Raw genomic sequence first — 15,301 nt, 5'->3', positions numbered from 1 at the left:
GACGAAATGCATTTCGTCCATCACAGAATGCATTTCATCCATCACAGAATGCATTTCGTCATCACAAAATGCATTTCATCGGATGAAATGCATTTCGTCCATCACCGGACCCATTTAGTGGACAAAATGCATTTCATCCATCACAGAATGCATTTCGTCATCACAAAATGCATTTCATCCAACGAAATGCATTTCGTCCATCACCGGGCCCATTTCATGGACAAAATGCATTACGTCCATCACAGAATGCATTTCGTCATCACAAAATGCATTTCATCCAACGAAATGCATTTCGTCATCACAAAATGCATTTCGTCCATCACAGAATGCATTTCGTCATCACAAAATGCATTTCGTCGGACGAAATGCATTTCGTCCATCACCGGGCCCATTTCGTGGACAAAATGCATTTCGTCCATCACAGAATGCATTTCGTCCATCACAGAATGCATTTCGTCATCACAAAATGCATTTCGTCGGACGAAATGCATTTCGTCCATCACCGGGCCCATTTCGTGGACAAAATGCATTTCGTCCATCACAGAATGCATTTTGTCATCACAAAATGCATTTCATCCAACGAAATGCATTTTGTCCATCACCGGGCCCATTTCTTGGACAAAATGCATTTCGTCATCACAAAATGCATTTCGTCAGACGAAATGCATTTCGTCCATCACCGGGCCCATTTCGTGGACAAAATGCATTTCATCCATCACAGAATGCATTTCGTCATCACAAAATGCATTTCATCCAACGAAATGCATTTTGTCCATCACCGGGCCCATTTCTTGGACAAAATGCATTTCGTCATCACAAAATGCATTTCGTCAGACGAAATGCATTTCGTCCATCACCGGACCCATTTCGTGGACAAAATGCATTTCATCCATCACAGAATGCATTTCGTCATCACAAAATGCATTTCATCCAACGAAATGCATTTCGTCCATCACCGGGCCCATTTCATGGACAAAATGCATTTCGTCCATCACAGAATGCATTTCGTCATCACAAAATGCATTTCATCCAACGAAATGCATTTCGTCCATCACAAAATGCATTTCGTCCATCACAGAATGCATTTCGTCATCACAAAATGCATTTCGTCGGACGAAATGCATTTCGTCCATCACCGGGCCCATTTCGTGGACAAAATGCATTTCGTCCATCACAGAATGCATTTCGTCCATCACAGAATGCATTTCGTCATCACAAAATGCATTTCGTCGGACGAAATGCATTTCGTCCATCACCGGGCCCATTTCGTGGACAAAATGCATTTCGTCCATCACAGAATGCATTTTGTCATCACAAAATGCATTTCATCCAACGAAATGCATTTTGTCCATCACCGGGCCCATTTCTTGGACAAAATGCATTTCGTCATCACAAAATGCATTTCGTCAGACGAAATGCATTTCGTCCATCACCGGGCCCATTTCGTGGACAAAATGCATTTCATCCATCACAGAATGCATTTCGTCATCACAAAATGCATTTCATCCAACGAAATGCATTTTGTCCATCACCGGGCCCATTTCTTGGACAAAATGCATTTCGTCATCACAAAATGCATTTCGTCAGACGAAATGCATTTCGTCCATCACCGGACCCATTTCGTGGACAAAATGCATTTCATCCATCACAGAATGCATTTCGTCATCACAAAATGCATTTCATCCAACGAAATGCATTTCGTCCATCACCGGGCCCATTTCATGGACAAAATGCATTTCGTCCATCACAGAATGCATTTCGTCATCACAAAATGCATTTCATCCAACGAAATGCATTTCGTCCATCACAAAATGCATTTCGTCCATCACAGAATGCATTTCGTCATCACAAAATGCATTTCGTCGGACGAAATGCATTTCGTCCATCACCGGGCCCATTTCATGGACAAAATGCATTTCGTCCATCACAGAATGCATTTCGTCCATCACAGAATGCATTTCGTCATCACAAAATGCATTTCGTCGGACGAAATGCATTTCGTCCATCACCGGGCCCATTTCGTGGACAAAATGCATTTCGTCCATCACAGAATGCATTTTGTCATCACAAAATGCATTTCATCCAACGAAATGCATTTTGTCCATCACCGGGCCCATTTCTTGGACAAAATGCATTTCGTCATCACAAAATGCATTTCGTCAGACGAAATGCATTTCGTCCATCACCGGGCCCATTTCGTGGACAAAATGCATTTCGTCCATCACAGAATGCATTTCGTCCATCACAGAATGCATTTCGTCATCACAAAATGCATTTCATCCAACGAAATGCATTTCGTCCATCACGAAATGCATTTCGTGATGCCTAACTCCCAACTGCTCCCTGGGCGCTGTTAGCATGGCTGCCCACTGCTCTGGGTATGTGTGTGTGCTCATTGCTCACGTGTGTGTTCACTGCTTCAGATGGGTTAAATGCTTTCTTTCTTTCTTTCTTTCTTTCTTTCTTTCTTTCTTTCATCTAATTCCCATTCACCACAACGGGACAAAGTGATGCATGTTGAATATTTTGGTAAAAACAAACAAACAAACAAAAACCAAAAAAAACCACACCTTTGGGTTTGTTTGTTTTTTTGTTGTGTCCTTGTGGAACATGACGTAAAGTGAGTGAGCGCAAGAAAAAGAGCGCAAGAAAAGGGGAAAAAACACAAAAGGGCGTATTTAGAAACACTCTCTGTGATGAGGTAGTGGTTCAGGACGCAGCCATTGGACTCGGAATGAAATGGGAGGGAGCCGAAAGTGCAAAAAGCGCCTTTCTATCCTTCTCTCTCTCTCTCTCTCTCTCTCTCTGTCTGCTGACAGCATCTCTTCAGGACCGTGAATGGCAGGATGAGGACAGGCGCCTCATACAATAACCTTTAGGACGCCCTACAAGGGGGAAGGAGATTTCTCGGGCTCTGATTATTCCTGCGTCTTCCAAAGGATTTTCGGGTCACCGTGCAAAAAAAATAAAATAAAATAAAATAATAATAATAATAATAATAAATCTCCCTCCCCCGCGTGCGTTATGGAGCGGCGGCGGCGCGCGTCTCTCGCGCTCGCGCTCAACTTGGCGGCGCTGCTGTTGGCCGCGTGCGCGCTCAGCACGAGCTACTGGTGCGCAGGAAGCCGCAAAGTGCTGAAGCCGTTCTGCACCGGGCCGCTTCCGCTCACACACAGACTCACACACTGCATCCGGTACAACAGCTCCAGCGCGAACGACAGCCGCCAGGTGCAGTACGTGTGGGAGACCGGAGAGGACAAGTTTGTCCTGAGGAAGTTCCACAGCGGTATCTGGCTGTCCTGCGAGCAGAACATGGACCTGAGCGGTAAGAACAGCTTCCTACAGCTGAACAGCACTGTGTCTTGGCATTAGGGGACTGCTTTCACTTCTTTGTTTGTTTGTTCCTAAGCTACACTTTATCTAACAGTAAAAACACACTTAGGGAAAAGGGAATCAACTGTATTAGTCTGGTCTGGAACCCCCAAAGCTGTTAGGGGAGAGCGGGGAGACTTGGGATGAGGGAGACTTGGGACAGTTTGTCTCATCTCATCATCTCTAGCCGCTTTATCCTGTTCTACAGGGTCGCAGGCAAGCTGGAGCCTATCCCAGCTGACTACGGGCGAAAGGCGGGGTACACCCTGGACAAGTCGCCAGGTCATCGCAGGGCTGACACATAGACACAGACAACCATTCACACTCACATTCACACCTACGGTCAATTTAGAGTCACCAGTTAACCTAACCTGCATGCCTTTGGACTGTGGGGGAAACCGGAGCACCCGGAGGAAACCCACGTGGACACAGGGAGAACATGCAAACTCCATACAGAAAGGCCCTCGCCGGCCACGGGGCTCGAACCCAGACCTTCTTGCTGTGAGGCGACAGCGCTAACCACTACACCACCATGCTGCCCGGGACAGTTTGTTTGTTTGTTTGTTTGTTTGTTTTATCTGTAACCAGCTGCAGCCTATCTCAGCTGACTATGGGCGAAAGGCGGGGTACACCCTGGACAAGTCGCCAGGTCATCACAGGGCTGACACATAGACACAGACAACCATTCACACTCACATTCACACCTACGGTCAATTTAGAGTCACCAGTTAACCTAACATGCACGTCTTTAGACTGTGGGGGAAACCCACGCGGAGAACTTGCAAACTCCGCACAGAAAGGCCCTCGCCGGCCACGGGGCTCGAACCCAGACCTTCTTGCTGTGAGGCGACAGCGCTAACCACTACACCACCATGCTGCCCGGGACAGTTTGTTTGTTTGTTTGTTTGTTTGTTTTATCTGTAACCAGCTGCAGCCTATCTCAGCTGACTATGGGTGAAAGGCGGGGTACACCCTGGACAAGTCGCCAGGTCATCACAGGGCTGACACATAGACACAGACAACCATTCACACTCACATTCACACCTACGGTCAATTTAGAGTCACCAGTTAACCTAACATGCACGTCTTTAGACTGTGGGGGAAACCCACGCGGAGAACTTGCAAACTCCGCACAGAAAGGCCCTCGCCGGCCACGGGGCTCGAACCCAGACCTTCTTGCTGTGAGGCGACAGCGCTAACCACTACACCACCATGCTGCCCGGGACAGTTTGTTTGTTTGTTTTATCTGTAACCAGCTGCAGCGTATCTCAGCTGACCATGGGCGAGAGGCAGGGTACACCCTGGACAAGTCACCAGCTCATCTCAGGGCTGACACACACAACCATTCACACTCACGGTCAATTTCAGTAAGTCGGTCACGTTCAATGCCCGAACTGATAATCTCATCATCAGTTTTTCTTTGGCTAATCAGACACAAGGTACACCACCACTCTTGCCTTGCTCAAGGGCATTTGCTAGTCCACGGAATCGAACCAGCAACCTTTTGGTCCCAAAGCTGTTTCTCTAACCATTATGCCATGGCTTCCCCCTATGGTCAATTTAAAGCCACCAATTAACCTAACCTGCATATCTTTGGACTGCAGGAGAAAACCTACAGAATGAAATGGGAGGGAGCCGAAAGTGCAAAGAGCGCCCCCCTCCTGACAGCATCTTTTCAGGACCATGAATGGCAGGAGGAGGGCAGGCGTCTCATACAATAACCTTTAGGACACCCTGGGGGGGGGGATTTCTCGGTCAATTTAGAGCCACCAATTAACCTAACCTGGGAGGAAACCCACATAGACAACATGCAAACTCCACACAGAAAGGCCCTCGTCGGCCACTGGGTTCAAACCCAGAACCTTCTTGCTGTGAGGCGACAGTGCTAGCCACTACACCACTGTGCCGTCAGGACAGTTTGTATTCCCATAAATTAATTCTACCCAATCAGGTTTTAGATGACATCAGAAGTTAAATGTTGCACCTTAGAGGAACCTACTTTCTTTGGAGCAATGAAGCTGGACACTGCAGTAAGGTTTATGCAGGTCAATGTTTTTGTCAACTAAATTGTGTATTTTCTACTTCACCTCCACCTCCATTATATGGAGTAATTTACGCTGGTGAATTCAGGATTTGTCAGGAATTAAAATATTTAGCCTCGAGTTACCATATAAAGTATTATTTATTGAACTTAAATTCTGAGGAAAAAACATTTAAGGATTTTTTTTTTCTTTTTTCAAAATGGCCAGATTGGGAAAGTTGGGAGAGTTCATCATGTTACAGGTATTTTCTTGTGGTTTATAAATATACATTTTTAAAATGTTCGTGAAAAATGTGGTCGTGTCCCTGCATGAGGATTAAGTTTATTTCATTCCTTCTTGAGACTGGAACTGTTTTGTCAAGTCAGGTTTTGGATAAACTGACATTTTTCTATCACTGTACCAGCACGGTGCGCTCATACAGTTCGTATGTTACAGGTTTTGATAATAAATAAAAAAATTAAACATGCAGGCCGAGGTATTTTATTTTTGTCCCAAGTCTCCCAATATAATGTCCCATGTCTCCCCTAAATGTCTCAAGTCTCCTTGCAAAAAAATAATGACAGAAAAAGTGAAGCCTGAAGGCCAGTAAATGTGACAAGCTGAGAAACTAATGTTGTGGTAAGAGGGTATAGTAAATACTCTCTAATGCAACATGAATGTGACGCTACCTGCGAAGAATTTCACACAATCTACAAAAGCTGAAAACATGTCCCAAGTCTTCCTGCTGTCTCCTATACCTTTACTGTGTATCTTTTACCTAGAAAGGGGCTATAGGGTAACTCTTAAATATATTTATGTATCTTAAGTCATTTTTAAAAGTATTATATATATATGAAAGCTCCATAAATGTACATAAGATAAGGCTGCCACTCTAGAGACAAGGAAAGGTACCATTAACTACACTTTTTTATCTGAGAGTGTACATAGAGGATGTCACACAGTTGCGCGAAGAGATGAAGTTTATCTTCGAGTTGTGAATATATATTTCACGAGTGAGCGAAGTGAGTGAGTGAAAATATTTTCAACACGAGAAGATAAGCTTCATATCTTTGCAACACCATGTAATGTTCTTTATATTATGTCAAGTCAACTTTATTGTCAAATATGCTATACATGCTCGACATACAGCACAGATGAAATTTCAGTCCTCTCTGACCCACGGTGCAAACAGACAATGCAATAAATAAAAAATAGAATAATTGAAATAAGAATAATTGAAATAAACAATACAAACAGTATAAACACACTAGATAAGAACTAGACATAGACTAAATAAACAAGACAGACTAAATAAACAATAAGACATAGGGGCAGACAGTGCAAACAGGCAATGCAATAAATAGAAAATAGAATAATTGAGAATAAACAATACAAACAGTATAAACACTCTAGATAAGAACTGGACATAGACTAAATAAACTAGACATAGACTAAATAAACAATACAAACAGTATAAACACTCTAGATAAAAGAACTAGACATAGACTAAATAAACAATACAAACAGTATATCCACATCCACAAAAAATATGCAGGTTAATCCAAAGAATGTTCTTTTTGAACCAGTTCGTCATTTTGACAATGCATGTCTAGTCAGCGGGAACACACTGGGCGTGACATCATCAGAGTGAAATATTGGGAAATATGTCAATCAGATCCGTGGTGTATTGGATGAAAAATGTGAATTTTTCAACATGAGAAGATAAACTTCATATCTTCAAGCCAACGTGTGATTTTCTTCTTATTATATAGACACATTCACAAATAAAATGTACCCAAATTTATCAAAATAATTCATCGATTTCCTCATGAGTGATGTAGAGATTTATGTCACGGTTCTCCATGTCTCAGATGTAGCTTGTATGAAAAATACAAGTGGTGTATTTCCCAGCAAAACACTTGTGTCTATATAATATTTAAATAATATTGGCTGGCACTGAGTGGTATATCAGGTATATTCCATTCAGCTTGCATGATACTGAATGAGTCGAACATGAGTTCAATATCATGCAAGCTGAATGGAATATACAGTGGTGCTTGAAAGTTTGTGAACCCTTTAGAATTTTCTATATTTCTGCATAAATATGACCTAAAACATCATCAGATTTTCACACAAGTCCTAAAAGTAGATAAAGAGAACCCAGTTCAACAAATAAGACAAAAATATTATACTTGGCCGTTTATTTATTGAGGAAAATGATCCAATATTAAATATCTGTGAGTGGCAAAAGTATGTGAACCTCTAGGATTAGCAGTTAATTTGAAGGTGAAATTAGAGTCAGGTGTTTTCAATCAATGGGATGACAATCAGGTGTGAGTGGGCACCCTGTTTTATTTAAAGAACAGGGATCTATCAAAGTCTGATCTTCACAACACATGTTTCTGGAAGTGTATCATGGCACAAACAAAGGAGATTTCTGAGGACCTCAGAAAAAGCGTTGTTGATGCTCATCAGGCTGGAAAAGGTTACAAAACCATCTCTAAAGAGTTTGGACTCCACCAATCCACAGTCAGACAGATTGTGTACAAATGGAGGAAATTCAAGACCATTGTTACCCTCCCCAGGAGTGGCCGACCAACAAAGATCACTCCAAGAGCAAGGTGTGTAATAGTCGGCGAGGTCACAAAGGACCCCAGGGTAACTTTTAAGCAACTGAAGGTCTCTCTCACATTGGCTAATGTTAATGTTCATGAGTCCACCATCAGGAGAACACTGAACAACAATGGTGTGCATGGCAGGGTTGCAAGGAGAAAGCCACTGCTCTCCAAAAAGAACATTGCTGCTCATTTGCAGTTTTCTAAAGATCACATGGACAAGCCAGAAGGCTATTGGAAAAATGTTTTGTGGACGGATGAGACCAAAATAGAACTTTTTGGTTTAAATGAGAAGCGTTATGTTTGGAGAAAAGAAAACACTGCATTCCAGCATAAGAACCTTATCCCATCTGTGAAACATGGTGGTGGTAGTATCATGGTTTGGGCCTGTTTTGCTGCATCTAAGCCAGGACGGCTTGCCATCACTGATGGAACAATGAATTCTGAATTATACCAGTGAATTCTAAAGGAAAATGTCAGGACATCTGTCCATGAACTGAATCTCAAGAGAAGGTGGGTCATGCAGCAAGACAATGACCCTTAGCACACAAGTTGTTCTATCAAAGAATAGTTAAAGAAGAATAAAGTTAATGTTTTGGAATGGCCAAGTCAAAGTCCTGACCTTAATCCAATGGAAATGTTGTGGAAGGACCTGAAGCGAGCAGTTCATGTGAGGAAACCCACCAACATCCCAGAGTTGAAGCTGTTCTGTACGGAGGAATGGGCTAAAATTCCTCCAAGCCGGTGTGCAGGACTGATCAACAGTTACCGGAAATGTTTAGTTGCAGTTATTGCTGCACAAGGGGGTCACACCAGATACTGAAAGCAAAGGTTCACATACTTTTGCCACTCACAGATATGTAATATTGGATCATTTTCCTCAATAAATAAATGACCAAGTATAATATTTTTGTCTCATTTGTTTAACTGGGTTCTCTTTATCTACTTTTAGGACTTGTGTGAAAATCTGATGATGTTTTAGGTCATATTTATGCAGAAATATAGAAAATTCTAAAGGGTTCACAAACTTTCAAGCACCACTGTATCTGATATACCACAAAAAAGCCATTATTATTATTATTATTATTATTATTATTATTATTATTATACATACACATTCGATGGAAAAATTATAGATTTTACAAAAAAATTAAGAACAGGGGGGTAAATTATCAATATCCAATGCTGACAGTTTACTGCGGGCGCTGCCGGCAAACAAAGAAATGCTTCTGCGCATGCACAGCAGAAACCTCTCATTGAATATTCACATCAGCTCTGACGTGTGACATCATATTGACTTGACAACCATGCAATATCGTTAACCATATTCAAAGCTCATTCTCCATTGGGTAGAGTGACGTAATACACGTAGGATAAGCGATATGCTAACAATATTGCATGCTATCAAACCAAATGAATGAAACCCGCTAGAAGGGAATAGAACACATGTTTTTATTCCATCAAAAAAGTGTCCTGTATTGGAAGCATCGCTAATCCATGATAGGACTTCAGTCAGACTTCAGTTGATATGATGCTATATTTAAGGATTTCTTTGGATTCTTTGCCCTTTACTCCATCTGTTATTCACAGGTTGTTAATTAACTGATGGGTTATGTCACAGCTTTTCTACAGAGGATGATACTGGTTTATAGATAGATGTAACATCATAGCAGCTCTGTTGAAAATTACAATTGTATTTGGAGAATTCTGTTATAAACGTTGATACATAATGAGCACAGTACGTGCATGTTTTGTGATCATGGCTTTGAGAGGCTGTGCATGCTCACAAAGTCACCTTATGACGTCATGGACTAATTTGCATATTCAGCAAATACATGAAAAAGAAAGATACTCGGAGAAGAGAAGAGAAGAGAAGAGAAGAGAAGAGAAGAGAAGAGAAGAGAAGAGAAGAGAAATTTAAGACTATAATATAAAAGAGATAAATTATTATAGAAATATAAATTGTTTCTTATAAAAAGTCTAGTCATGGTACCACAAGCATAAAAGAGAGTCAAACCAATTATTTAGATAAATATTCACAAAATACTATCATTTTTATCAAAAATACAAACAAAAGTAAGCATTGGTAGTAAGCCATCGAGAAATAGGCATGAAGGAAAGAAGGTTTTGGATGGACTAACACACTTTTATTGATCACAGTTATAGCCATGAAATAAGTTTAAGAAGGAGAGCAAAGAAGTTTGTGCGTGGAACAAACAATGGGGATCAGTAATTGGTTGTTCAGATGAATAGTGATGATTGGTTGTTGGAAAGAATGGTGTTTAGTGATTGGGTTTTGGGAACAGTAGTAATCAGTGATTAGTTGCTAAGAACAATATTGATCAGTGATTGGCTGTTAGGAACAGTAGTGATCAGGGATTGGTTGCTGGGAAGAATGGTGATCAGTGATTGGTTGCTGGGAACAACAGTTATCAGGGATTGGTTGTTGGGAAGAATGCTGATCAGTGATTGGTTGTTAGGAACAATAGTGATCAAGGATTGGTTGTTGGGAAGAATGGTAATCAGTGATTGGTTGTTGGGAAGAATGGTGATCAGTGATTGGTTGTTGCAAACAACAGTGATCAGTGAATGATTGTTAGGAACAATAGTGATCAGTGATTGGTTCTTGGGAAGAATGCTGATCAGTGATTGGTTTTTAAGAATGACAGTGGTTAGTGATTGGTTTTTGGGAAGAATGGTGATCAATGATTTGTTGTTGCAAACAACAGTGATCAAGGATTGGTTGTTGGGAAGAATGGTGATCAGTGATTGGTTGTTGGGAACAGCAATGATCAGGGATTAGCTGTTAAGAACAATAGTGATCAGGGATTGGTTGTTTGGAAGAATGGTGATCAGTGATTGGTTGCTGGGGAGAATGCTGATCAGTGATTTGTTGTTGGGAACAACAGTGATCAGTGATTGTTAGAAACAATAGTGATCAGTGATTTGTTGTTGAGAAGAATAGTGATCAGTGATTGGTTGTTGGGAACAGCAGTGATCAGAGATTGGCTGTCAAGAACAATAGTGATCAGGGATTGTTTGTTGGGAAGAATGGTGAACAGTGATTGGTTGTTAGGAATAATAGTGATCAGGGATTTCTTGTTGGGAAGAATGGCGATCAGTGATTGGTTGTTAGGAACAACACAACAGTGATCAGGGATTGGTTGTTAAGAACAATAGTGATCAGTGGTTGGTTGTTGGGAAGAATGCTGATCAGTGATTGGTTTTTAAAAACAATAATGATCAGTGATTGGTTGTTGGGAAAAATGGTGATCAGTGATTGGTTGTTAGGAACGATGGTGATCAGTAATTGGTTTATGAGAAAAATAGGCTCACAAAAGCACAACTCAGGCTTTACACCTTGGTGGTGAGTCAAGCAAATCTGCTCTCTCAGCTCGTATAACCAGCAGCTGTGATATGAGCTGGAGAGCTGTATCAAGTGTAGGACTATTGTTAAAATCTGCTCAAAAAGTCCTTTTATTTTCACTAGGCTCTTGTTTGAAATAAAGTCATGAAGTTTTCTATTTTAAAAAAGTCAGCAGTGTTGGGGGACAGTGAAGGGAGCGCCTGTATGTGTTTGAATTTACATTTCAGCACCACTAGCTTCAGCTACCCTTGACACAAATTACTGATTAAACCACTGTTAACCATCACAAAGTTACACATAAAGATTAGAGTTTTATTTCTGGGTGGATTTATGTTTTTTAGTACTGAAATATCATCGATGTGAAACGTATTTTAAACATAGCCACTGGTCATTTTATAGTTACTCTCCATTAAAACTATAATGCTTCTGTTAACAGGTGAGAACTGCAGAAGTTTCATAAATATTCCCCCTCCACATGAGAAAGGTAAGTCCTGATTGTTTAATTTCTGTAGCTTGTGAATATGTAACCAATTTTGTAGTGTATGAGTGAAAATACTGATTTCACATTTAGTTCATTGACTGCGATCATCTCAGCTTTGTCATGGCCTTTGAGAAAATTACACTTGACACTCTGTGTGAATTGGTCATTCAGACCCCGTCCACACGTAGCCGGGTATCTGCTAAATCGAAGATATTTTTCTACGTTTGGCCTGTCATCCACATGAAAACACATCAAAAACGAATATTTAAAAAAAACTCCGGGCAAAGTGAAGATTTTTGAAAACTCCGTGTATGCCTTTTCGTGTAGACAGAGATAACCGGAGTTTTGCGTTTTAGAACGTCACAATCTGCGCCAAAAAAAATGACAACAAATCTGCCCTGACGTCAAACGTGCGACCTTTGTTTACTGCAGAAGCCAGATTAAGCATGGACAAAGAGTAATGGATCGGAGTAGTGCCTTGAAAGCGTTGTGCAGGTGCTATTTACATGTTTAATTTTAGAAGCCCAACTACTGCTCCAAGAGCACAGGCGATGTGATTAGGGGGTAGGATTTGGGGAAATAATGCCATCTACAGGTTTGGAATGCTTATGAATGTGATTGAAAACGCAGATGTTCGGTTATGTGTGGAAGGGATTTTTTTCGAAGACGAGGTGGTGTGGATAAAACATTTTTATAAACGGAGGGGGGGAAAATGTTCGGTTTTAAAAATACCCGGCTACGTGTGTACATGGCCTCAGACTAAGATCAAATCTGCTGTCTGGTTGTCCTTGAGTTCATCTTTGGGTTTTTATAATACAAGCCTTTTTAGCATATTATAATTTTGTTATTTTAATGCATTTGGTTTTGCTAGACTTGGTAACATAAATTGTGTGGGAGAGCTTTTCTAAAATATACCGAGATCACATTGCCGTGGGTTTGCTAATTTATCTTATATTTCACCAAATCAGACTCTGTACTTCCTTCATACAGGCAAAAAGACAGAATTATTTCTCGTGTGAAAAGTGTAAAAATTGACAGACCTGAAATACTCATCAGAGATTATAATATAGTGGTGTTTTCATGGTGGCATGTTAAACAGTGAATAAAATAAGAAAACGAAGAAAAAGAATGAGAAGGATTTTTTTATGTAGAACTCTTGCTAATGTACTGTTTTGACTGAGAAAAACCTAATGATCTGTTTATCTACTTCAGAATTTTAGGTGCGCAGAATTATGCAGATACATTTATTTCACACTAGAAGGCAACATTTGTCACTTGTAGTTTGTCTCTTGTGGGTGTGTAGCAACAGCTACTTACAAGCGTGGGTTTTTTGTTTTGTTTTGTTTTGTTTTGTTCTGTTCTGTTTTAGTTCAGAGGAGACTCAGTAGTAGCCAGAATGTAAATGGTTCGAAGGCTGACTATTTCAACCCAAATTAAATATTGCACTAATTAGTATGAAATGTAGTTGTTTTATTTAAATTTTAGGATTTGTACTAGCTTCGATGGCAGAATAGCAAAGCAAGTTAACTCTGTTAGCTACGCACATTCACCAGAGGCACCAACAACATCTGCTACTTCCTTCCAAGCTGAATTTTTGTTTGTATTGTATCATAAACACTTTAATATGCTTAAGAGGTTGTGTATGACAGGAAAAGATACGATGGGACTGATGTCATGCATGTACTGAACATAGGAAATGAATGCCTGATGTTCTCTCTCTCTCTGTCCTCCAGGGGTCTTGTGGCTGTGTATCGTTGCAGAATGTCTGTACATCCTGCTCCTGGCCACTGGTGGAGTCCTCATGTCTATCGAGGTCTGCCATTTTGGGAACGTCATTGACGGACTCAAGCTCAACGCCTTTGCCGCCATATTCACCGTCTTGTCAGGTAACCGCTTTGATTTAGTTGAACTGCATTCATCAGTGCACTTATTAGAGAAAGTATGCCTTCTGTATATGCAGCTAGTTTGAGAAACTGGCACACCCACGCCTCATCATGATTCAAACAAAAATGTCACATTTTGCATATCTCTGTGATCACACAGCTGTGTATGGGGATGGATCGGTGTGTAAACAAGCGGGAGTGAGAGCAGCAGGGCACGCTTCTGATGTTGTGTTGGAACAGGATGGCGCTGTTTGTGATGAGAAAAGAGTGACAGTTTAAGATGTTTGTGCTGAAGTAGGCTGGCCTTTGTTTTCCTTTGGACCAGGCATCTGGATCATGAGCCTGCATTCAGAGAGCGTATAATAGACCAGAGTCAAGATACTCTGTGAGCCTCACATTGTACAACCCTTTGCCAGTCTTTCTCTCTTCATGCAGTTGAAGCTTTTAAATTTAAAACATAATGGCAATACATGAACAGATGATTAATGCTAGCGTAACAAAATTTTACTTGAATTTTATGTAACACGAGTCCCTGAAATATACACTTTACCAGTCAGAATAGATTTATCTTTGTTTTTCCTATTTTAGAAGGCAAACACTTTAAAACAACACCGTGCAACGAACAAGAAAAGCGTCACACAAATCAAAACTATTTTATATTTTGAATTCTTCACAAAATCTTTACAGCAGGGCTTTTCAAAGTGTGGGGCGCGCCTCCCCTAGGGGGCACCAGAGTTCTTCGGGGGGGCGCAACGTGAGGAAAAATAAACCAGAATAAGTTACTATTGCGGACATTTAGCGAACTTCAGCTAGCCTTTGCCAGAGACAAAATGGATCGATTTTTAGTACCTAAAGCTACAGTGAGTGAGGAGACAGAGTCTGGGCCAAGCAAAAAAAGAAGGAAGTATGACCACGATTATTTAAAGTTTGGATTTTCATGGACTGGATCTGAAGATGCTCCACTGCCACAGTGTGTTGTCTGCCAAGAGGTGCTAGCTAACGATGCTATGAGATGTTTAAAATGTGTAAAACAAGATGTTTTTAAAAAAAGCACAGATGTTTAAAATGTGTAAAAAAAAAAAAGAGGTTTTCAAAAAGCACAGATGTTTAAAGGTCCCATGGCATGAAATTTTCACTTTCTGAGGTTTTTTAACGTTAAAATGAGTTCCTCTGACCTTCTTAAGTCACCCCAGTGGCTAGAAATTTCATAATGTGTAAACCAAACTATGCCCAACATTTGAGAATGGCGCGTCAAAACGGCGCGTTGATAAACTCTTCCCTTTACTACGTCAGCAAGGGAGATGATCCCCACGCCCCCCCTCTGGATTCCCACCCACTGTATGAATTGCCCGCCCAGTTGTAGTGAGGAGACCATACAGGACACAACATGGCGTCACCTAAGCGAGCGAAACATGGAAATTGCGCTGTACATGGATGTGACAACACAGAAAAGAGTCTGTTTTTACTGCTGACGGGAGAGCCCCTGAAGATGCAGTGGCTTAATTTTATTTACTCCAATAATACGCCGTCGAGTCTACCTAAGACGGTGTATGTTTGTCGGA

At 41.0% G+C, this 15,301-nt stretch overlaps 1 protein-coding gene across 1 annotated transcript in view; it reads left to right on the top strand.

The window, feature by feature from the left end:
* Positions 1 to 3,024: 3,024 nt before the first annotated feature.
* Positions 3,025 to 15,301, top strand: part of gsg1l2b (gsg1-like 2b) — a 29,512-nt gene continuing 17,235 nt past the window's right edge. Inside the window, exons 1-3 of the mRNA XM_060938922.1 lie at positions 3,025 to 3,325; positions 11,812 to 11,859; positions 13,590 to 13,742. Of these exons, the coding sequence (XP_060794905.1) occupies positions 3,025 to 3,325; positions 11,812 to 11,859; positions 13,590 to 13,742 (502 nt within the window). The remainder of the gene's footprint in view (positions 3,326 to 11,811; positions 11,860 to 13,589; positions 13,743 to 15,301) is intronic.

The sequence above is a fragment of the Neoarius graeffei genome, chromosome 14, assembly GCF_027579695.1.
Source record: "Neoarius graeffei isolate fNeoGra1 chromosome 14, fNeoGra1.pri, whole genome shotgun sequence".
NCBI lineage: Eukaryota > Metazoa > Chordata > Actinopteri > Siluriformes > Ariidae > Neoarius > Neoarius graeffei.
The sequence above is the reverse complement of the archived record's forward strand: the minus strand, read 5'-3'. Positions and strand labels throughout refer to the sequence as shown.